At 44.4% G+C, this 25,478-nt stretch overlaps 1 protein-coding gene across 1 annotated transcript in view; it reads right to left on the minus strand.

Annotated features, from left to right (window-relative positions):
* The window catches only part of Stacl (SH3 and cysteine-rich domain-containing protein), an 898,939-nt gene that overhangs the window by 125,587 nt on the left and 747,874 nt on the right, over window positions 1–25,478 (minus strand). The window contains exon 16 of the mRNA XM_071674332.1: window positions 8,669–8,830. Coding sequence (XP_071530433.1) covers window positions 8,669–8,830 — 162 coding nt within the window. The remainder of the gene's footprint in view (window positions 1–8,668; window positions 8,831–25,478) is intronic.

Genomic DNA, 25,478 nt, shown 5'->3' on the forward strand with positions numbered 1-25,478 from the left:
CCCTCACTGCAAGACACTTGCATTTACATCCCCAGCCACCCAATCCATAAACAAATCAAACAGCCACAGGGACCCTTGCCGCAAACCTACCTTCACCTTGAGCTTCGTTTTTATCAGAGCCTGAACATTCAGATTTCTTTCCTCAAGCATAATGCCTATCTCTTCTCATCTTGGCTGTACCCACACACATTTAAACACCCCAGCCTGAGCCTTCGAGGAGCACTCTTCGTTTGGCTCTGTTCCATCTTTTAGAAGCTGATATGGCTCTGTTCCATCTTTTAGAAGCTGATATATATATATATATATATATATATATATATATATATATATATATATATATATATATATATATATATATATATATCACTTTTCGCCGTTTACCGCGTTAGCGAGGTAGCGCAATGAACGGACGAAGAAAGGCCGCATTCGCTCACGTTCATTCTCTTGCTGTCATGTGCAAAGCAACAAAATCATTGCCTACTACCCACATCCAGGACCATGGTTGTCCCCAGTCGCTTCACATGCCCTGGTTTAGTCCAAACAGCACGTCGATCCCTGTAGACCCCTTCGTTCTAATTCACTCTATCCCGTGCACGAATTTCACCCTCCTGCACGTTCAAGCCCCGATCGCCCCAACTATCTTTTTCACTCCATCCTTCCATTCCCATTTTGGTCACCTCTCTGTCTCTTCCACTTCTGAGCCATAATTCTTTCAATATGTTTAAACCATACAGCAAATAGTTCTTCAGTTCTCTCGACCAAACTCTCACCACCACACACCTCTTTGACCAATATATTCCATGATCAAACCACCTCACACCAAGCACTGTCCTCAAACATGTCATTTCCAACATATCTACCCTTCGTACATCCTCATATATATATATATATATATATATATATATATATATATATATATATATATATATATATATATATAGACACAAGAATTCGATCAGATTCATTAAACAACCTGTCATGATCAAAAGTATGATAATCAGGTATTACTTTATCAAAAAATTTGAAGTTTTATCCCTAATCATTGCTACGAACATCTAGCCTAAAACTGTAGAGAAAACTTTGAAGAATTGGTCGTTAGTTCGAAATGTATTTTCTATCTCCTTTTATTGATGGCTTTACGTCTGCCAACTTCCAGCCATTAGGAACTTTATCTTGTGGCGATTTGTTGACCATCTGATCTGAGACATTGAAAACGTTGTCAGTTCACTTCTTGCAGCGTTCTGGGAGGGGTGACATCTGGACCAGGTGGCCTATTCAGATTTGATTCTTCCGAGTGTTGAGGTACTTCATATCTCTGAAGGCCATGAATGCCTCAGTTCTGCATTTTCTGACCGTGGAAATACATTTTGTGTTTGCGGTATTTCTTCAGGAGTTTTTGATCATAAACGCTGATTCGTTGATTAAAATGGACGCTTTTTAAGTATCATGACTTTATGTGCCATTTTTGTTCGACATTTTTATAAAATACTGGGTCCATAGCGGCTCGTTTTAGTTTCTTGTTTTTACATATATCAAGTAATTTCCTTCTGTGAAAATTTCCCTCTTCAAATTCTACTTTTTACCGTTTCTAATTTTCATCCAATATTCTCTTCGTCATACTGCATATATTTCTTGATTCTGCGGAGTGCCACTTACTTCGGATTTCCCAGGTTCATGGTTTTACGTGTCATCAAATCCTTTATTTCTCTAGTCATCACACTGGCATACCTTTCCTACCAATCCTCTTTTTCTTCCCGGAATACTGTTTTTCTCAAGGAGAATTATCGTGTTTTTCTTATTTACTTCACATCTTTTTCGCCGGGTCTACGTTTAAAACTTAATCCACTTTATATCATCAAGAGTCCTGAAGCTTTTTATTGAAATTTGTTATTGTAAAATCAGATACGTTATATCTGTAACCCAAAGATTTCGGTGAATAAGATGTAGTGTAATCACTCCTACCTTTCTTTTCATCAACTCTACAGAAGCTAATCAGATTTCGTCTATATATCCCAAAGTCTAATACGTTGTTGCCTCTCGTTACACTAAGACGATCTAATTTAAAAAGTTATCTCACCTAAATAGATTGGTCTCTTTCCCTGACAAGAGTTGCTGCTTAATAATACTGCAATTGCTAGAATCTGTGATAAGTGCCGTTTCATTTCAAACTAATCTTTTGTACGATATACTATCGTTTTCTACACCGTTTCCGGGTCTGTATACGCCGACAGAAGTGATATCTATTACTATGTAGAGCAAGTCGCTCGCATCAACTATGTCATATATCCTGGTCACATCTAACCCCTCTGTTACACAGAGCAGAACACCTCCACTTGCCTCGTGTTATCTTGCCTTACTGATAGCTCCACACCTCGATACTGCCATTAAGTGATTCCCTGAAGTTGTCATTCTCGTTTCTGTTATTCTTATGATATCAGGATTCGGTGATGGCGCTGACCCTGGCAGTTCATCTTGTTCCAAGAACTGGGGTGTTCGTGGTCAATAGAAACTTTAGTATTTGGCTCTGAAAGGGATTTTTTTTTTTTTTTTTTTTTTTGCGGAGCAAGTTTCTAAGCACAAGCCTGACGGATTAGGTGATCTGAGGTTAGGTTGGGTGCACCTGATCTCTCCTGACCCGGCACCTGGAATGACCCCACTTGACATCCTGGATCGATTCGACCTGTTCCTACCTTAGTCATGGTAAATAAATGATCCCCCCCCTTCACCAATCCACAATCCGGCCTACATATGTGGTACGATTTCTGTTCAGGTGCAAGTAACCCATATATATATATATATATATATATATATATATATATATATATATATATATATATATATATATATATATATATGAAGGTGCGCGTTCATATACACTTTATTCGTATATATATATATATATATATATATATATATATATATATATATATATATATATATATAGTCAATCTTCTCAGATATACAAATGTATCCTCAATCTTATTACCAATAATCAACATTCTATTCATTACTGCAGACAGACCAGTGAAGTAGATGAGAGGGGTAAGGGGGCAGTGAAACTAACTGAGAAGGGAGGGGAGTAATGACGGGGGAGTGAGAGGGGTGACTGGGGTAACGAGTGGGTTGGGGGGGGGGGCATTGAAAGGGAGATGGAAAACATTTCTCTGTCACAGAGATTTTCAAGAGAGCTTAATGAAGTTGTTGATATTCATTCCTTGTCGTCATAGAGAGAGAGAGAGAGAGAGAGAGAGAGAGAGAGAGAGAGAGAGAGAGAGAGAGAGAGAGAGAGAGAGAGAGAGAGAGAGAGAGATCTATACTTCAAATGCAAGAACTTCCACGTAAACCAGAGTGTGTCGTGATCCCCGGGCACCACACGACAAAAGGTAACTCACCCACACAAACCAACTTCATTGACCATCTCTCAACTTCCCGATACTCCCCGGCGCTGTGTAGCCCCTGGTACTCTATACTCCCCGGCGCTGTGTAGCACCTGGTACTCTATACTCCCCGGCGCTGTGTAGCCCCTGGTGCTCTATACTCCCCGGCGCTGTGTAGCCCCTGGTACTCTATACTCCCCGGCGCTGTGTAGCCCCTGGTGCTCTATACTCCCCGGCGCTGTGTAGCCCCTGGTGCTCTATACTCCCCGGCGCTGTGTAGCCCCTGGTGCTCTATACTCCCCGGCGCTGTGTAGCCCCTGGTGCTCTATACTCCCCGGCGCTGTGTAGCCCCTGGTGCTCTATACTCCCCGGCGCTGTGTAGCCCCTGGTGCTCTATACTCCCCGGCGCTGTGTAGCCCCTGGTGCTCTATACTCCCCGGCGCTGTGTAGCCCCTGGTGCTCTATACTCCCCGGCGCTGTGTAGCCCCTGGTGCTCTATACTCCCCGGCGCTGTGTAGCCCCTGGTGCTCTATACTCCCCGGCGCTGTGTAGCCCCTGGTGCTCTATACTCCCCGGCGCTGTGTAGCCCCTGGTACTCTAAACTCCCCGGCGCTGTGTAGCCCCTGGTACTCTATAATCCCCGGCGCTGTGTAGCCCCTGGTGCTCTATACTCCCCGGCGCTGTGTAGCCCCTGGTGCTCTATAATCCCCGGCGCTGTGTAGCCCCTGGTGCTCTATACTCCCCGGCGCTGTGTAGCCCCTGATACTCTATACTCCCCGGCGCTGTGTAGCCCCTGGTGCTCTATACTCCCCGGCGCTGTGTAGCCCCTGGTGCTCTATACTCCCCGGCGCTGTGTAGCCCCTGGTGCTCTATACTCCCCGGCGCTGTGTAGCCCCTGGTGCTCTATACTCCCCGGCGCTGTGTAGCCCCTGGTGCTCTATACTCCCCGGCGCTGTGTAGCCCCTGGTGCTCTATACTCCCCGGCGCTGTGTAGCCCCTGGTGCTCTATACTCCCCGGCGCTGTGTAGCCCCTGGTACTCTATACTCCCCGGCGCTGTGTAGCCCCTGGTGCTCTATACTCCCCGGCGCTGTGTCTTACTAGGTACTCACCAGTTCACCTTTTAGAAAGCCAGAAGTCATCGTGGGGAAGGGCAGGCTGTGGAGGGGTCGTGTTGGGAGGGTTATACCACCAGTGTAAAAGGGAGGGAACTAGGGAGGGTGGGAGATGATTCAATATTCTTGGAGGAGCTCGTCTGTTACGATCTTACTCCCTGTTAAGAATGCTCGTTAGTGGATAGATATATATATATATATATATATATATATATATATATATATATATATATATATATATATATATATATATGAAATGATTTACCGAGACAAATAAGACATGTGGTACAATGTAAATATCTCCGTTGTTTACCTGCCTACATATGTCACATATCTATCACATAGGGAGAGAATATGAGAACATAACAGCATGAATCACATACACATGACAGAAGCCAACTTTCAGACGAGGGTACACGTGGCTGGGGAGTTTCCCCCCCGCGCCACACAATGCAGCCGAGTCAAGAGCCTTAAGATTACAGTGCATGTCTCAACCTCCAACAGGAGTCTGAGGGCAAACGGAAACATCCAGTTCTACAAAACAAGACAAAAAAACAACAACGAAAAAATGTAAAAACAAAATACAAAACAAAAAAATAGAGGGACTTTGAAGGGAGTGAAGGAGAGGGATGGTCAGGCTAGCTGCAGCAATACTCCGGAGTGCAAGTCATCACTGTTTATGGCCAACACAACACACAACGCCCACCCGGGAGAGGGGTGGACTCGTTCAAACAGAAACAGATCAAAAACGAAACATAAATTTCAGCTCTTTCCATAAGGACGGAGTTTAGCACCTACCAAAAACAAAACGGTTGAGAGGAAATGCATAAATCCAATAAAACCTGCAAATCAAAGCATGAACCACCGACTTCTACATCCTCACTCACGGCAGCACGATGGACACGGTGATGAGCGGGCCAGTGGGTCCATTGGTGGGAGGGTGGGGGGTGGTACAAGGGTGGCGGGTGTAGGGTTGGCTTCATGCTTGTTTAAAACTGTTTAAGGTCAGTCATCAGGGCCAGACTGAATGAATAATAGTGAGAGAGTATATATATATATATATATATATATATATATATATATATATATATATATATATATATATATATATAAGAGCAGAAGTGAACAGAAAGGATATGGGCTAGAAATTCTTGAGAGCTTGCTTGGAGGGGGTAAAAAAATTAGGAGCAAAGAAGCTCCGACGACAACATAAAGTCGTTGTGTGGCCGGGCGAGACAACAGGTGACGTGTGTCCGTCCCTGGTGGCCGGCCAGAGCCTTTACCCTCCCAGCCAAGGTCCTTCACCATCAAGAATTTCTGTTTACTCTCGTTTTATAAACTGAAGATAATAATATGAAGACCCACAGGTAACACTCATACTGCTATGAATATATTAATCTCAAAAGGTCCTTTGGAGAACCTTTTTTTTCTCTAGGTCCAAGAGGAACATGAAGGTTGTGCTACAAGAATCTTAAAAAAAAAAAAGGACATCAGATGCGAAGAGTGAGGATGAAGAGGACTTGGGGGAAGCGCATCCAAGAGCTATGGAAGAGGCTTAGTACCAGTTGTGATACCATTGACGTATGGAACGCCCAGGTCGGAAAAGGCCATGTTTTCAAATACATCTCCTCTCCCTGGAAATCAAAACTGATATCAATGGAAAAAGACTACAAGTAGACATGGGTAGATAAGCACTAATGATACTCTCTGGGTTTAAAGCCCACCCAAAAAACAAAGAAACTGTGATTCCAGTTGTAAATATCAGTAGAAAAAAAAAAGATTTAAAAGAAAAAAAGTTTAGAGGTGACTTTAAGACATTATTCAAAAAACTAGAGTAATGAAGGAGTTACAGCAGCGGTCTCCTGGGGTGGCGGCGGGAGGCCAGCCGGGGAGGTGGTGTGGTGAGTGGCAGAGACGGGACATGCCAGGCGCGGGTCAAGCCTCCAGAAAATTTCAGAAACTGCGAGACAGGGATTAGTTAAAAGCTGGTGATGGACCACGCTAAAGAATCGCCATTACAACACTGTGCCAGGAACTCGGGGTCGGAGAAGATCGTGGGGGTCGTTCACCGTTCGATGAGACCTTCATAGTCTCGGACTAACATGGATCGAGTCCACTTGGGCGAGGACGCTAAAATTACCTGGAGAGGCAGGCGGCCCACCCCCGGCAAGACAGGCCACACTAGTCGTCCTGGCTGGACTACACATCACTTGAAAGACATTCTACCTCTGGCCATACGAGATATATAATGGTACAGCTGTTACGGAGTGACATGCTGCGTGATGCTACAAGGCTGTGCCAACGGCTGCAATGACCAGCCTTTGTCATCACCTGCTGTACCATGACTGAGTCGTGTGTGTGTGTGTGTGTGTGTGTGTGTGTGTGTGTGTGTGTGTCCTTTTTTGTGTACGTCTTGTGTGTCTATGGGTGCAGCTGCGTGCGTGTGTTAGGCTGTGTATGAAGTGTATTAGGCCGTGCATGAGTGCGAATACGTGCGTCTTAGACTGCGTATAGTGTGCTAGGCTAGGCTGTGTGTGGGTGCATATGCATGTATATATCATGCAGTGCTAAGTATGGGTAAGCAAGAATATGTGTATTACGTTGGGTATGGTTTCATGTGCTTGTTTGGATTAGCTTTAACGTGCATGCGTGCGTGTGTTAGGCTAGGTATGGGTGCATATGCGTGCGTGTGTTAGTCTTGGATGGATGCTTATGAAAGTGGGTTTGCGCGAGTATGCATTGTATGTGTGGGAGTGTGTATGTATGAGTTAGGCTGGGTACAGGTGCGTATGTACGTGTGTGTTAGGATGGATTTGGATGCGTAGGTAATTGTGTGTTAAGTTCTATATGGGTGAGTATGTATGTATTGTGTGATAGGTTGGGTATGGGTGAGTGTGTCTGTGTCAGGCTGGGTATGGGTATGTATTATGTGTGTGTTAGGCTGGGTATGGGTGAATATGTATGTGCGCTGTGTATTAGGCTGGGTATGGGTATATATGTGTGTGTGTGTGTTGGGCTGCGTATGGGTGCATATGTACGTGTGGTTGCTGAGTAAGGGTGCGTATGTATACATGTGCTAAGCTAGATATGGGGGCGTACGTATGCGTGTTTGGCTGTGTAAGGGTGCGTATGCTTATGTGCATTTGATTGGGTATGGGTGGTTATGTATGCTTTAGATTGGGTAAAGCTGCGTATGCTAATGTGTGTTAGGGTGGGTTTGGGTGCATACGTACGTGTCAGCATGGGTATGGGTATGCGTGGGTATGTCTGTCAGACTGGGTATGGGTATATCTGTCTAATGGGCTAGGTATGGGTGCTTATGTATGTGTTTTTGTTAGGCTGGATATGGATGAGTACGTATGTATTTGTTAGGATGGGTATGAATGAATATGCATGTGTGCGAGTGTTAGGCTAGCTATGGGTGCGTATGTATGTATGTGTGTGTTAGGCTGGGCATGGATTAACTTGAAACACTTGTTGACGTCACTTGCGTTGCCCTGCTCCCCTGTGTTCCCCGTGTCAACGCTTCGCGAGACGACAACCAGGAAACTCGATTCGTCACATCTGAGAACAACAATAATCACTTGGACGACCCCACTGGCATCATTAGAAGATTATCTTCGTTAGAAACACTGGTGAAGACAAAGGTGATTCGACATAGTTACTTATTTCACGTTTACTTCAACAGACAGGATATAACAAACAGCAAACTAACATCATAATACCGCACAGCATGTGTGATGTAGCACATATGTCGACGAGGCATCTGGCCAACGGCAGACAAACTGAAGTCATTCCCATAAATGTCAAGGTCTGATGCGCTCCTCCAGCCAAGCCAATCTCAAGGTAAGGTGAAGGGCAGGGCCGGACGTGATTTCGTTCATCTATGTTCGTCTGCTTTCTAATATAAGCAATTTTTTTTGTACGAAAATTTTACATCCGAGTCGACTGATCCCGTCTTGGTTTATATATATATATATCTCAGGTGAGATCACCTGTACTGCGGTAACGTTAATATAAACTCAGCAAGTAATGGCGATCCTTTGAGCCGGCAACCCCAGGTGTCCGTCACAGAGACTGTTCAGTAATTCTAAAAGAAAACGGGTTCAAGCTGTCAATAAGGAGGGGTACTAAACGCAGAACTCGGCCAGGGACGCCAATAGCTCGGCTTTCTGTACCGTGTGTTATTGGCGGATCCATCCCCTCTGACTGGGACTTCTTCTTGCCATACAACCTCCTCCTCATTGTAGCTGCTGAGCTCCCATCCTTGATTAACATTCCTGCTCCTGTTCCAGCTTCTGCTGCCGCTACTGCTCCTCCTACTGCTGCTGATGACTTACCTAACATTTTGAAAATCTTTATGAGCGCCTCCTCCCTCAGTGTTACAAATGTCACACAGTGTTGTTCACGTACTCATTCCTCATATTTTTTTTTTATGGCCTGTTCAGCTGGGATGAACTTGTGATTGTTAACCTAATGTTCAATGGACCATTACACTATATGCATGCGTTTTCATGTAAGAACACAACACTGTATGATACATCATCAGGACGTAGAACAAAAAAGACATATGGGGTGGTTATCTCTAAGCAAAGTTACAATGCGGTAACTCAAAGTGGCTTTGAATAGAAATTGGCGGGATGTGAACGTGGACGAGTGGTGGAGGGTAGGGTTGTGTGGTGAGAGATGGCTGCGCACCACAGCAAGAACCTGCACGGATATATCCCTGCTTTAAAGACATCAAACCTCCCAACCAACACCCGCTTCAGGTACATTTGTGTACCTGCGACCACTGACCTGGGGAAACACTGCTACTAACTACCTGAAGTATTTACTCTGTAGTACACCATTACCCTGAACCAGCCAGCCTGTAGTACACCATTACCCTGAACCAGCCAGCCTGTAGTACACCATTACCCTGAACCAGCCAGCCTGTAGTACACCATTGCCCTGAACCAGCCAGCCTGTAGTACACCATTACCCTGAACCAGCCAGCCTGTAGTACACCATTACCCTGAACCAGCCAGCCTGTAGTACACCATTACCCTGAACCAGCCAGCCTGTAGTACACCATTACTCTGAACCAGCCAGCCTGTAGTACACCATTACTCTGAACCAGCCAGCCTGTAGTACACAATTACCCTGAACCAGCCAGCCTGTAGTACACCATTACCCTGAACCAGCCAGCCTGTAGTACACCATTACCCTGAACCAGCCAGCCTGTAGTACACCATTACCCTGAACCAGCCAGCCTGTAGTACACCATTACCCTGAACCAGCCAGCCTGTAGTACACCATTACCCTGATCCAGCCAGCCTGTAGTACACCATTACCCTGAACCAGCCAGCCTGTAGTACACCATTACCCTGATCCAGCCAGCCTGTAGTACACCATTACCCTGATCCAGCCAGCCTGTAGTACACTATTACCCTGAGCCAGCCAGCCTGTAGTACACCCTTACCCTGAACCAGCCAGCCTATAGTACACCATTACCCTGAACCAGCCAGCCTGTAATACGCCATCACTAGACCAGCCAGCCTGTATTACACCATCACTGGACCAGCCAGCCTGTAGTGCACCAACACTGGACCAGCCAGCCTGAAGTACACTATCACTGAACCAGCCAGCCTGTAGTACACAATCACTGGACCAACACTGGATCAGCCAGCCTTTAGCACACCAACACTGGACCAGCCAGCCTGTAGAACACCAACACTGGTCCAGCCAGCCTGCAGTACACCAGCACTAGACCAGCCAGCCTGCAGTACACCATTACTGGACCAACCAGCCTGCAGTATACCAACACTGGACCAGCAAGTCTGTAGTACACCATTACCGGACCAACCAGCCTGTAGTACACCTACAATGGACCAGCCAGCCTGACGTACACCATTACTGGACCAGAAAAGCCTGTAGTACACCATTACTGGACCAACCAGCCCATAGTACACTAGCACAGGACCAACCAACCTTTAGTACACTAACAATGAACCAACCGATCTGTATTATACTAACACTGGACCATCTAACCTGCAGGACACAAGCACTGGACTAGCCAACCTGCAGTGCACCAACACTTGGTCCACCAGCCTATAGTGAACTAACACTGGACCAGCCAGTTAGAAGTAATGGACCAGCCCACCTGTAGTACACTAGCACTGGACCAACCAGCCTGTAGTAAACTTACGCTAGACAAGGCAGTCTGTAGCACACAAAAAACTATACAAGCCAGTCTTCAGTACACAAGCACTGGTCCAGCCAGCATATAGTACACTATTCACGGGCCAGCTATCCTGCAGTCCACCAAAGCTGGACCAGCTAGCCTGTAGTACACCATACCAGCCAGCCTATAGTACATATAGGCCTACAGTACCACTGAAACAACAAGCCTGCAGTACATCAACAATGGTCCGGCCAGGGTGTGGTACACCATACCAGCCAGCTAATAGTACATTAACCCTTTAGTACATCAAGACTAGACCAGCCAGCCTGTAGTACACCAGCACTGGTGGACAATTTCCCTGGGTGCGGGCTGGCGTGCCTTACTTCCTGGCAATACCACTAAATCCTCTCCACCCTGCTGGCTCCCTCCCTGCCACCCTCCAGTCCGCGGAAGGTGGATTATGAAATCAGTCTCGGCCATCCTTCTGACGCGAGGTGAGGCGGAGACATGCCCACTCCAACTGCAACTCGAGGCTCACCCTGTGTGCACAACTGCAGCAATTCGAGCCTCACATCGATCGCACGTCATCACGTACTGCAGAGCGCGGTTTCACTCAGCCATATAGAATGTACAGGACAGTGCTTTGCTGGTAGCTGTGGGACCCATGGTCCTCAAAGGCAGCTCCAGTACACAGGTTCCGCTCGTTCCAGCGCCTCCCAGCAAGATGTGTGGTGTTGTTCTCAATACAATCACTGTCATTCCTTTTAGGATATATGTAGTGATAAATTGCTACCACGGGATGAAAATCAATCGATAATTGATGGCCACAGCTACACAGGGCCACAATAGGATGGGCCCCAGCTGATAGCGCCATAGTTGAGCAGATTCATAGCCAAGCAGAGCCACAGCCCAGCAGAGTCACATCTCAGGAGGGTCACAGCCCAGCAAATCCACAGCTGAGAAGGGCAATAGCTGAGCAGAGTCGAATCCGAGCAAAGTCACTGCTGAGAAGGGTCACAAATGTGTAGGACCACAACTAAAAAGGGCCAAATTCTAGAACGGCTACAGCCAAGAAGGGCCACTGCTCAGCAGGGACACATACAACCTATGCTGTACCCATGCAAGACCACAGATAATCAGGGGGCGTAACCGTGCATGACTATAGATAGCAGGGCCATGGATGAACAAGGCCACAGATACGTTAGACCACTGATGGGCAAGTGGCTTTGATAATCAGGGCCACAGATAAGCAGGACCACATTCAAGTAAAGGCCACATATGGCCAGGACCACAACAAAAGATGTTCACAGATAAGCAGGACAATACTTGGGCAGAACCACAGAGGGTCAAGGCCACAAATAAACATGACCACAGGCGAGCAGGGTCAAAGCAACAGGCGGCGACAGATGAACAGCGTTACAATCGAGCGGGATCACAGAAACGCAAGACCACAACAGAGCAGGACCATAGATAAGCGGCAACACATCCGAGCAAAGCCACTACTGAGCAGGGCCACAGAATGGCAGGACCAAAATTGACAGGGGTCACAACCAAGCAGGGACACAATTGACAAGGGTCACAACCAAGCAGGGCCACAATTGATAGGGGTCACAATTAAGCAGTGCTACAATTGACAGGGGTCACAATCAAGCAGGGCCACAACTGACAGGGGTCACAACCAAGCAGGGCTACAGATAAGGGGGGCTACAACTGAGCAAGGGATAAAACTGAAGTGGGCCACAAATGAGTAGCGTCACAACCAAAGAAAACCTATGTAAAAGGAGGACTACAGCTGGGCCATGCTTGAGGAGAACCACGCTACAGGAGAGCCAAACAAAGGCTACGTCTATAGAACCACAGTAGTACCAAGCCTTACTGGGCCCTAAGAAAGACCTTCTTAGGAGAAAAAGCCGAAGGTTTTCTTCAGGAGAAAGAATTTTCAAGAGGGCCATAGGAGGACCACGCCATCCTAGGACCGCAGAAGAGGACTGAATGCGGACCAGTCATTAGGGAAGCCAAGGGAAGAAGAAAACACGTGTGGAGGACAAAGTATGAAGTGTTTGAAAAGAGTCAAATGCTTCAGCAAGACTGAAGGTGGGCCGAGCATGAAGAGTGCCAACAGTACTTAATATTTCTAGACTGCTGGAGGAGGATCATGCCCCAAGAACGACAAGAGGTTAAATGAAAACAACGTCTCAGAAATAACGTGAACATCACGTCTAACGCCACAAGAGAATCACAAGAGCAACATGTCTAAGGATAATAATCCATCAAAAAATAAAAACATACAATATACATTAGGACACAAGATGTGAGGGTTTATCATAAACAATGGTGTCACGAGGTACAGACAGTCAAGTCGACACGGGTACATAGCGAGTGCACAGAAGACATGCAGAACAATGACTGGCACAAGATAAAAAAAGGAACACATGGTGCAACGAGAACAAGATGGCCTCTGGGGACGACGTCTCAGATGTACCATATGACGACCAGACCTCAGTTCGACCTCTGGAATATTACACCTCAAGACTTCCGGTTATAAACTTACGCTTCGGGATCACAGGATGACAACAGATTACGAAGTCCACAACTTAAGACGGCCAAAGAAGTGGCAGGGCTGAGGAAGATTACAGGGACGTTATGTCTCAGTATGTGGAAGGCGAATGGAAGCTCATGTCTAAGGAGAGATATACCACGAGGGGGTCATGGCAGAGCTAGAGACAGCTAGCGTCCTGGGAAGGATAGCATGAGGCCATTAAATGTATTGCCCAGGTGAGGCCAGTGTCTGGAGAGGAACACACACACACTTACCATGCCTCCAGGGTGCCACTGGATGTTCTTGCCTTATGACGGGTACTGACGCCAGTTGGCACGAATTAGAGGAGCAACACCTCAAGAGGCACACAAAAATACCATTTCACCGAAGAGTCACAGTTATAATACTCAGAGGGGTTCATAAAGATCAATCAAGAGCCATAACAAAACAGTGCATCATGAAATGCACAGGAGCGGGACCAGGACCTGATGAGACCACTAATCAACAAAACCCAAGGGGATCACGCACACAAGAAAGCCTAAAGGAGGATTACGACTTCAGATGACAGAAATACAATGACTCAAGGAGGACGCAGGAAGGCCGAGGGTTCAGAAACTCTATCTATGCCTGTACAGCGTTACGCCACAGGACTTTCACAGCTGATGTGATCCAGAAAATGACCGTTCCTAAAATGTCTTGTCAAGTGTTATTTGCGAGATGGAGAAAGTAAGAGTTTGTGGAGTGAGCTGCTACCAACTCACATATTGGCGAGCCACAGAAAAACAGAAACTACATCTCACGAGGAAGCACATTAAGACCATACTTAAGGATAACAACAAAAGGGATTGCGATTTAGGACCAGAGGATCATCAAGCCTGACACAAGCAACATACAACAATTCAGTCAGATCCACGGCAAGTTTACACCTGAGGATGAACTTGTATCCCAAGGACAGTAGGAAAAAATATATATACACGAGGGGATGCCACAGAACCAGATGCACAGGGTAATCATGCCTCAGAAGGGCCACATTAAGAACTCAGAAGGATACTATAGGCCACGTTCTAGCCGGACCACAAGAACGACAGAACCCCAAGAGCTGATAGTAATCTTCTCAGTAGGACCACAGAAGGACAACGCCTCAGGAGAACACACTTTAGATATGCTGCAAGAGCGCTATGTTACATCACATTGGGAACAGCAAGACAGTTACGTTTCCGTAAGACCACGGGAAAATGAGGATCAAAACGGGAATTCAAGCATGACACAGAGAACACACCTAAGGTGAGCCTGTAGGATGCCTCAGGAGACCCACCAGGACACATTTCTGGAGAGCCTCAGTCGAACCAATGGACGAAGAAAACCATGCTAGGGGAAGACCAGAGAAGGTTTAGATTTTTTGGTACACCACAGGAAGACCGTATGCCACAGGACCACACCTTACAAGAAATACAAGAACGCCTCAGGAGCACCACAGGAGCATGTCTCAGGGGTATAACAACGGAACATGTGAGGAGCACATCAAGAGCCTCACATACAGAGAACATCAGACTACTCATGTGCACAAATACCTCATTATTACGTCTTTCAAACAACACACAAGGACGACGTCCAAGGAAGACCACAGGAGGAGCACATGTTAGAAAGGCCACACAGTCACCAAGTTCCAGGAGAGCCATAGGACGACCGCGCCTGCATGAAACCAGAACATCAAACTTCTGGACGACCACAGAGAAACCATAACAACTACTACAGCAGAACTAGGAGCAAAGAGAGGATACTGGAGGACACAGAACCCGTGAAGTACAGGATCAAGGAAGGGAGGTTCAAAACCGTAAGAGGAACTCGGGACTAAAGAAAGGAAGACCAGAACACGACGAGTTAGGAGGAGGAGGACATCTCACACAAGTACAAGGAACACATGGGGAACATATAACACAGGACACAAGAGACGAGGGGTACACAGAACACAGGCAGTACACAGGAATTAGAAGCACAAGACACAGGGATACAAAAACATAAGGACATATTGCAAGAACACATTACAAATACGAATACAGGATACAGAACAAACTCATGACACAAAGGGACACATATCACAGGATGAGAAAAGAACACAAGGACACTGGAACTGGATACGGTACATATCAGAGAAGGGCACATGAATGCAAGAAATACAAACCCAAAAAGATACAAAATACAAGACACAGGGATGGGTACACAAAACAGGAGAGCCACAGGACACATATATGACTGGCATGCACATCAAAGACTGTACACAGGCCACACGTGAACACAAAAATACGGTAAGACAAATCTGGATAACGAGAGAGAGAGAGAGAGAGAGAGAGAGAGAGAGAGAGAGAGAGAGAGAGAGAGAGAGAGAGAGAGAGAGAGAGAGAGAGAGAGAGATTCACACAAATAAACCACACTGGGATAAATCCTTCATCAAACCTACCTACCTAAGTCTCACCCATCCCTACACCACACACCTCGTCCACATACAAGAAACTGATGACTTTGACACTCATGTATAAAAAAAAATAATTTGCAAATCATAATACTCTGGAATAATTCACAGTATATACTGAAAAGGTTCTGATATTGTGAAGTCTTCAGGACATTTGTCTGAAATGATGATGAATCAAATAATGGTGAAAAAAGACACTTATCAAAGAGCACAAAATAACACACCTCACTAACGTTAAACGGTAACAGAAGGAACAACAGAAGGGAAGGAACTGTGAACATAGAGAGAGAACTTACACCAATATGTACACATACGCACACTCAAAATTGGCAAAGAGAAAGACATTTCGTGTGTGTGTATATATATATATATATATATATATATATATATATATATATATATATATATATATATATATATATATATATGAAATCAACCTCAGAAATCCCAATGATAAGGCTACTGCAGCTTCGACACTGCGCTCCACTCATCAGCACAGAAATGATGGACACCTTTGAAGAGAGAAACTCCTCACCAAGCTGTATACCATTCCCTCTAAGAGGTGACTTTCCACTGGCGATAAAACCATATACTGGCGGAGTTCGGTAACACCTATATATATATATATATATATATGTATATATATATATATATATATATATATATATATATATATATATATATATATATATATATATATATATATTTTTTTTTTTTTTTTTTATACTTTGTCGCTGTCTCCCGCGTTTGCGAGGTAGCGCAAGGAAACAGACGAAAGAAATGGCCCAACCCCCCCCCCATACACATGTACATACACACGTCCACACACGGAAATATACATACCTACACAGCTTTCCATGGTTTACCCCGGACGCTTCACATGCCTTGATTCAATCCACTGACAGCACGTCAACCCCTGTATACCACATCGCTCCAATTCACTCTATTCCTTGCCCTCCTTTCACCCTCCTGCATGTTCAGGCCCCGATCACACAAAATCCTTTTCACTCCATCTTTCCACCTCCAATTTGGTCTCCCTCTTCTCCTCGTTCCCTCCACCTCCGACACATATATCCTCTTGGTCAATCTTTCCTCACTCATTCTCTCCATGTGCCCAAACCATTTCAAAACACCCTCTTCTGCTCTCACAACCACGCTCTTTTTATTTCCACACATCTCTCTTACCCTTACGTTACTTACTTGATCAAACCACCTCACACCACACATTGTCCTCAAACATCTCATTTCCAGCACATCCATCCTCCTGCGCACAACTCTATCCATAGCCCACGCCTCGCAACCATACAACATTGTTGGAACTACTATTCCTTCAAACATACCCATTTTTGCTTTCCGGGATAATGTTCTCGACTTCCACACATTTTTCAAGGCTCCCAAAATTTTCGCCCCCTCCCCCACCCTATGATCCACTTCCGCTTCCATGGTTCCATCCGCTGACAGATCCACTCCCAGATATCTAAAACACTTCACTTCCTCCAGTTTTTCACCATTCAAACTCACCTCCCAATTGACTTGACCCTCAACCCTACTGTACCTAATAACCTTGCTCTTATTCACATTTACTCTTAACTTTCTTCTTCCACACACTTTACCAAACTCCGTCACCAGCTTCTGCAGTTTCTCACATGAATCCGCCACCAGCGCTGTATCATCAGCGAACAACAACTGACTCACTTCCCAAGCTCTCTCATCCCCAACAGACTTCATACTTGCCCCTCTTTCCAAGACTCTTGCATTTACCTCCCTAACAACCCCATCCATAAACAAATTAAACAACCATGGAGACATCACACACCCCTGCCGCAAACCTACATTCACTGAGAACCAATCACTTTCCTCTCTTCCTACACGTACACATGCCTTACATCCTCGATAAAAACTTTTCACTGCTTCTAACAACTTGCCTCCCACACCATATATTCTTAATACCTTCCAGAGAGCATCTCTATCAACTCTATCATATGCCTTCTCCAGATCCATAAATGCTACATACAAATCCATTTGCTTTTCTAAGTATTTCTCACATACATTCTTCAAAGCAAACACCTGATCCACACATCCTCTACCACTTCTGAAACCACACTGCTCTTTATATATATGTGGGGTGAGGAGGTTTGATATAGTAAGTAATGTAAGGGTAAGAGAGATGTGTGGAAATATAAAGAGTGTGGTTGAGAGAGCAGAAGAGGGTGTTTTGAAATGGTTTGGTCACATGGAGAGAATGAGTGAGGAAAGATTGACCAAGAGGATATATGTGCCAGAGGTGGAGGGAACAAGGAGAAGTGGGAGACCAAATTGGAGGTGGAAAGATGGAGTGAAAAAGATTTTGAGAGATCGGGGCCTGAACATGCAGGAGGGTGAAAGGCGTGCAAGGAATAGAGTGAATTGGAACGATGTGGTATACCGGGGTCGACGTGCTGTCAATGGCCCGAACCAGGGCATGTGAAGCGTCTTGGGTAAACCATGGAAGGTTGTGTGGGGCCTGGATGTGGAAAGGGAGCTGTGGTTTCGGTGCATTATTACATGACAGCTAGAGACTGAGTGTGAACGAATGGGGCCTTTGTTGTCTTTTCCTAGCGCTACCTCGCACACATGAGGGGGGAGGGGGTTGTTATTCCATGTGTGGCGAGGTGGCGATCAGAATGAATAAAGGCAGACAGTATGAATTATGTACATGTGTATATATGTATATGTCTGTGTGTGTATATATATGTATACATTGAGATGTATGGGTGTGTATATTTGCGTGTGTGGACGTGTATGTATATATATGTGTATGTGGGTGGGTTGGGCCATTCTTTCAAAATACTCACTCCATCTCCTTCTCACATCACCACTACTTGTTATCGCCTCCCCATTAGCCCCCTTCACTGAAGAATGTTGGGGTGAAGAGAGTGGTGAGAGTAAGTGAGCTTGGGAAGGAGACTTGTGTGAGGAAGTACCAGGAGAGACTGAGTTCAGAATGGAAAAAGGTGAGAACAAAGGAGGTAAGGGGAGTGGGGGAGGAATGGGATGTATTTAGGGAAGCAGTGATGGCTTGCGCAAAAGATGCTTGTGGCATGAGAAGCGTGGGAGGTGGGCAGATTAGAAAGGGTAGTGAGTGGTGGGATGAAGAAGTAAGATTATTAGTGAAAGAGAAAAGAGAGGCATTTGGACGATTTTTGCATAGAAATAATGCAAATGAGTGGGAGATGTATATAAAAAAAGAGACAGGAGATCAAGAGAAAGGTGCAAGAGGTGAAAAAGAGGGTAAATGAGTTGGGGTGAGAGAGTATCATTAGATTTTAGGGAGAATAAAAAGATGTTTTGGAAGGAGGTAAATAAAGTGCGTAAGACAAGGGATTATATATATATATATATATATATATATATATATATATATATATATATATATATATATATATATATATATATATTTGCGAGTGTGTGTGTGTGTGTACGGACACCGCCTGCCAGTTGTTACATGGTCAGTCAAGTCACCTTCATCGAGGTTGTAACACTTAATGGACGGGGAGTAGTAGAGTCATGATGAGGATATCGCGCTACTAAGGAGTCCATTATTTCTCGACTTTTGACCAGACTGCAGTTTCGAAATTGCAGGAGTCTCATAAAAGAAGTCCTAGATTGTATGATATATATATATATATATATATATATATATATATATATATATGCAATTTACAGAAGTATTTACATACGAGTAATTTTGTGAATTCCTGGCAGGTAGCTATAGTGACACTGTGAATAAACTAAATGTATGTTCCTTCGTACTTTAACTGTTGACAGTTATCTGCTTCCGTGGAGGTCGTGGGTGGGGGTCACTTGAGGATATACTTTTCTTCCAGAAATAGCAACTGGTACGTAAGTCTGTATATCACAGACGAACAAGGCTACTGGTAGAATGACTCCTGAAGATGGTAGTGAAAGTCCAAATGAGGAAATTAATGAAGACCTACCTAACGACCTCTCTCAATACAGTTGCCTTGGTATATATATATATATATATATATATATATATATATATATATATATATATATATATATATATATATATATATATAAACGGACTACGTCTACAACTGGTTACACAGATAACGAGGCTACGTCGTCAGCGGACGAGAAGGACTACAGACTGGTCTAGGACATTATCACCCCAGGGGAGTCTAGCATCTACCTTTTCTGCTCAGTGTACCCTCAAAACTGCAGAAGCCCCAGGGAGTTCTGGAACTGTTCACTAATAACAATAGTAATAATAATCCTAATACTACTGCTGATAATAATCATAATAATCCCAAAACCTAATCATTTTGGCTCTTGCAGTTTCAGAGCTGCAGGGTAAGGTGGCCTTCTTGGGGGAAAGGAGGTCCTCGACGATGATCCTAAATACTCTAGTTCACTGTCGATTTTAAAGCCTTGTCGAAGGTGACTTCACGCTCTTGGCGAAACCAATTGCCGCTTAGTTTGGTCATATATATATATGTATATATATATATATATATATATATATATATATATATATATATATATATATATATATATATATATACTTCGCCCCGTATACCACATAGCTCCAATTTACTGTATCCCGTGCACGCCTTTCACCTTCCTGTATGTTCAGACCCCAAGTTCTTAAAATTTCATTCACTTCATCCTTCTATCTCCCACCTCGTCTCCCCCTTCTCCTTGTTAACCCTACTTCTGACACACATATTCCCTGTCAACCTCTTCTCACTCATTCTCTTTATGTGATCAAACAAAATCAGTCCACAGTCTTCAGGTCTCTCAACCGTACTCTTATAATCACCTCATCTCTCTCTTACCTTAACATCCCTTACTCGAACAAGCCCCCTCACATCTCTTTTTCTCCTCAGACATTAAATTTCTAAAACATTCATCTTCTTCCGTACATTTACACATATAGCCCATGCCTCGTACCCGTACAACACCATCGAGAATACTGTACTTTCAAACACAATCATTTTCGCCTCTCTCAGATAGTGACCTCTCTTTCCACACATTCCTCATGGCACCCAGAATCTTTGCCCTCTCACCCACCCTATGACTCGCCTCAGCTTCCATGGCACGATTCATTGTCATGTCCATTCCCAAAATTCTAAAACACTTCACTTCCTCCAAGTTTTCTCCATTCAAACTCACACCTCAGCTAACCCATCTCTTTGCCCTGTTAAACTGTATACCTTGACTTTATTTAATCTACTTTTAACTTCCTCCCTTCGCAAACCCTCCTGAACTCAAGACACAAACTTATGCAGGCTTTCTCTCGAATTTGCCACCAGCACTGTCATAAGCAAACAATAACTAACCCCTTTCAGCCCCATCCCCAACAGACTGCATACCTGCTCCTTTCCCCAAGACCCTAGCATTCACCTTCCTAACTACCATAAACAAATCAAACAGCCATGGTGACATCACAAACCCCTGCTACAGATCTACCTTCACCCGGAAACTCCGTCTTCCTCTCCTTACTCATTCGCTCCGTATGTTCCATTTTAGGACATCCTCTTCAGCTCTCTCAATACATATTTCTCCAGTTACCGCACGTCTGTCTTACCCTATCATTCCTATTTGATCAACCCTCCTCACACCACATATTGTCCTCATACATTTCATTACCAACACATTCACCCTGTTCCGTGCTTTTTTATGTAGAGCCCACGCTTCGCACCCATACAACGCCGTCGGGACTACTATACCGTTAATCATACCCTTTCTTGCCCTCGAAGACATTAACCTATCTTCCCACACGCTCCTCAGTGGGCCAAAGGCATTAGTCCCCTCATCCACTCTATGCCTTACTTCGCGTCTATTGTTCCATTCGTTGCAAAGGCAACTCCTAGTTATCTAAAACATCCCACTACTTTCAAATTCTCTCCATTTAAAAATGACACTCCAACTAGCTTCTCTCTTTCCACTGGTAAATCCAATAAAGTTGATTTTATTCACATTCATTCTGAAGTTTCTCCTCTTAAACACACTCAAATTCAGACACTAGTTTTTGCAGCTTCCTACTCAAATCTGCCACTAGCACCGTATAATCAGCGAACGAGAACTAACTTTCTTCAAGGCACGCCCAATCCCCGACAGACTGTAGACCTATTTCTCTCTCAAAGACCCTTGTATTTACCACCTCACCATCCCATCCATGAACAAATTAAACAGCCATGGTGATATCACACATCCCTGTCCCAGACCGACCTTCACCTGGAATACCCACCCTCCTTTCTTCCTACTGTCACACAGGCCTTCATATAATTTTCTTTGCTGATCCTACCAGCCCTCCTCTCACACCATAGAATCTCAACACCTTTTGCAGAGAATCTATATCGACCCAACAATACGCTTTCTCCAGATCCATAAATGCCACTAGCCTATCTCTGTGTACTTCTCGCATACATTCTTCAGATCGAACACCGGATCCAAACGCATTCTGTACTATTCCTGAAGGCACAATGTTCCTTCCGAATCTGAAGTTCACCTCTCTTCCAGACACCCTACTAGGTACACACAGCAAATCTATATTTCTGTATTCGAACATTCAGTTTTGTCCCACTGCCTTTATACAATGACACAATAAGGGGCCTTAGGCACCACACCATAAGCCATATTTGCATTAAGAATGCTAATCAATCCAGGATTCCCATTATGTGGCTGGAAAGCATCAGACTGGGAAGGACCAATGTTGTGTCTGGAGTGCTAGAGAATCTGTGGATCAAGTGTTTGCTCTGATGAATCTGTGTGAGAAACAGAAAGAAGATTTGTACGTTGCATTCATGGGTCAGGAGTAAACTTATGATAAAGCTGCGTTGAGGAAGGTGTCATGAATATTTGGTGTGGGAGGAAAGCTACTAGAAGCACTGAGGAGTATGAAGGAAGGAAGGAGGGCGATAGGCTCCAGATGAAGGTGGGTCTGTGGAAAGGGTGTGCAATGCCACCATGGATATCTAATAGGTTAACAGATGAGGTGGAGGAGGAGGTAAATGCGAAGGCCTTGGAGAAAGGGACTGGTTTGCAGTTTGTTGTAGGTGATGGTGGGAACTTGGGGGGATTGGTCGCTGATGACGCTGCTCTGGTAGCAGACTCAAATGAAAAGTTGCATATTTTGGTCTCTGAGTTTGGAAGACTGTGAACAAAAAATATTGATATTTTTAGTGCAAATAAATGCAAGACTGTAATGTCTAGTAGGAAGAAAGACATATTGGTTGAAAGTAAAAGTGAATGGAAAGAACGATTTGGAAGCGAGTGTTTTAGATACTTGGGAGTGGACATGGCACCGGATAGAAATGAGCCATACGACTAGTGAGAGGTCGAAAGTCCTGTGCATAATAAGAAGTGTATGACAAGAGAGGTCACTGTGTGTGTGTGTGTGTGTGTGTGTGTGTGTGTGTGTGTGTGTGTGTGTGTGAGTGTGTGAGCATATAGATGGGTATGTTGATGGTAGTACCAACGGTGTTGTATGGATGGAAAGCGTGGGGCACGATAAAAAAAAGTATGGAATATGGATGCTTTGGAATTGCAATACTAAGGACAATATGCTGTGTGAGGAGGGTTGATCGAGTAAGAAACGAAAGGGTAAGTAAGAGATGTGGCACAGAGAGGAGTGTGGCTGACAAGAGATGAAAAGAGCGTGGTGAAAATATCTGGACATCTAGAGAGGATGAATGAGCACAAGCTGAAGAAAGAGAGTATCCAGTCAGAAGTGGACGAGACAAGGATAAGGGAGAGACCATACTGGAGGTGGAAGGATGGAGTAAAGGATGTTTCGAGTGATCGGGCCCGAGCAGGAACGAGGGTGTGAGGCGTGCATGGGATACAGTGAACTGGAGCGATATGGTATACGAAGGGCGACGGGCTGCAGTTGGATGAACCAGGGCATATTAAGGTCTGTGGGGTGAGGCTGAGGATGATTATTACTTTCAGCAGCAAAAAAAAAAAAAGATGGACTTCTTTGGGATGAAAGGTTCAACGATGAGATAGCACTCCCACTTGTCAACGGACAATGCTATATCCTCGCCGAAGGTATCCAGTTTATACAGACCTTCATTACCATTCTTGTTATAAACCCTTTTGCTCATGATCTAGTATATGCATAAAACGAGGAAAATGAAACACGTTAAGTTCCTAAGTGCACTTTCGTGTAATGAACGCATCGTCAGGGGGTATTCTAGAATGGGGTAGAACACGTAGAGCAGTCAGTTGATGTATAAGGAAGAGACGCAGCTAAAACGGCATCGGTAACGCTTGTTTACCAACGGCGTCTTAGCTTCGTCTCTTCCTTGTATATCAACTAACTGTTCTAAGTCCCCTATTTCATTCTTGTATCTTCCCTGACGATGTGATCATTACACGAAAGTGTATTTGGGAATTTGTTTCATTTTCCTTGTGATTTTATGCATATACTGTGTGTGTGTATATATATATATATATATATATATATATATATATATATATATATATATATATATATATATATATATATTCCTGGACTCCGCCATCAAGTGCTAACCCTGAGAGCGTGGAGTCACCTTCAGCAGACGGACAGTAGTACAGCATCTTTGAGGACCTGTCATCTCCAATGGAACCTACCATATCCTGCTCAAACTTGGAATGCATCCTCGATATTGCAGGAAACTTATTAAATGGTTCCTGAGGTTAATAATAATAATAATGATAATAATAATAATAATAATAATGATAGTAGTAATTATAATAATAAAATAATAGTAATTATAAAAATAATATATATATATATATATAATATATATATATATATATAATATATATATATATATATATATATATATATATATATATATATATATATATATATATATATATATATATGAGAGAGAGAGAGAGAGAGAGAGAGAGAGAGAGAGAGAGAGAGAGAGAATCATCCTCAGTGCTCTTTATCATCGTTGCACACCATTAAGACAATCATGCAGAGTACCAGGGTTCGACACCACCACATGTGGCCGTCAGGAGGACAGCTGCTCACAGTACCACCATTACCACTGCGGTGGGACATATTCTGTGGAAATGTGGCAACATTTCTCTCCAGGAGTTCTACTGTAGTGGTTATTAACCCGAGCACCAACAGCTGGGAATATACTTAAAAAAAAAAAAATACACATGTAAGACTTACCAATATTACCGTCCCATATGTTACAGCTCACCTCAGCTTAATGCTGATAAGTCTAGACCACTGTCCCTGACCATATGGTGGAGTGAGACCCTTGAGCACGACAGTACGACCCTTGGAGTACCATGGCCTGGCCCTTATGGGTTAGGTCAAAGGCCGAGGCCATCAATATGGAAGACTCTTGCCCATGGGTTGTACTGCCGTGTGCAAAGGTAGTCCACGACTTAAGTTAATAAACTTCATAATCATTTGCTGTCAAGGACAACGAACCACGTACAGTTCACCAAACCGGTGGACCTTAAAAAAAAACTGCGACTATGAGGTGTTAGCTATGGCAGTAGGTGGGGAGGCTGCGTCTGCCGTTCTCTCAATCCTTATGTGTTGTGGACAGGAGTTTGAGAGGGGAGTGTGGGAGGAGGAGTGGCACTGCGGCGTCCTTGGGGAGGTGAGTGATAGCCTGTTTTACCAGCCCCTCCCCAAGACACGAGCCATCACATCCACCCTCACTCTGGTGTTACGCCACGTATCCTTCCACTCAGCAGGACCAGCATCCTTGTCTACAGCATTCCCTCCAGCTGGTCCTCCAACACACCATACTTCTGTACACTAGAAATATTACTGTAGCGTCTACGTGT

The sequence above is a fragment of the Panulirus ornatus genome, chromosome 1 (genome assembly GCF_036320965.1).
Source record: "Panulirus ornatus isolate Po-2019 chromosome 1, ASM3632096v1, whole genome shotgun sequence".
NCBI lineage: Eukaryota > Metazoa > Arthropoda > Malacostraca > Decapoda > Palinuridae > Panulirus > Panulirus ornatus.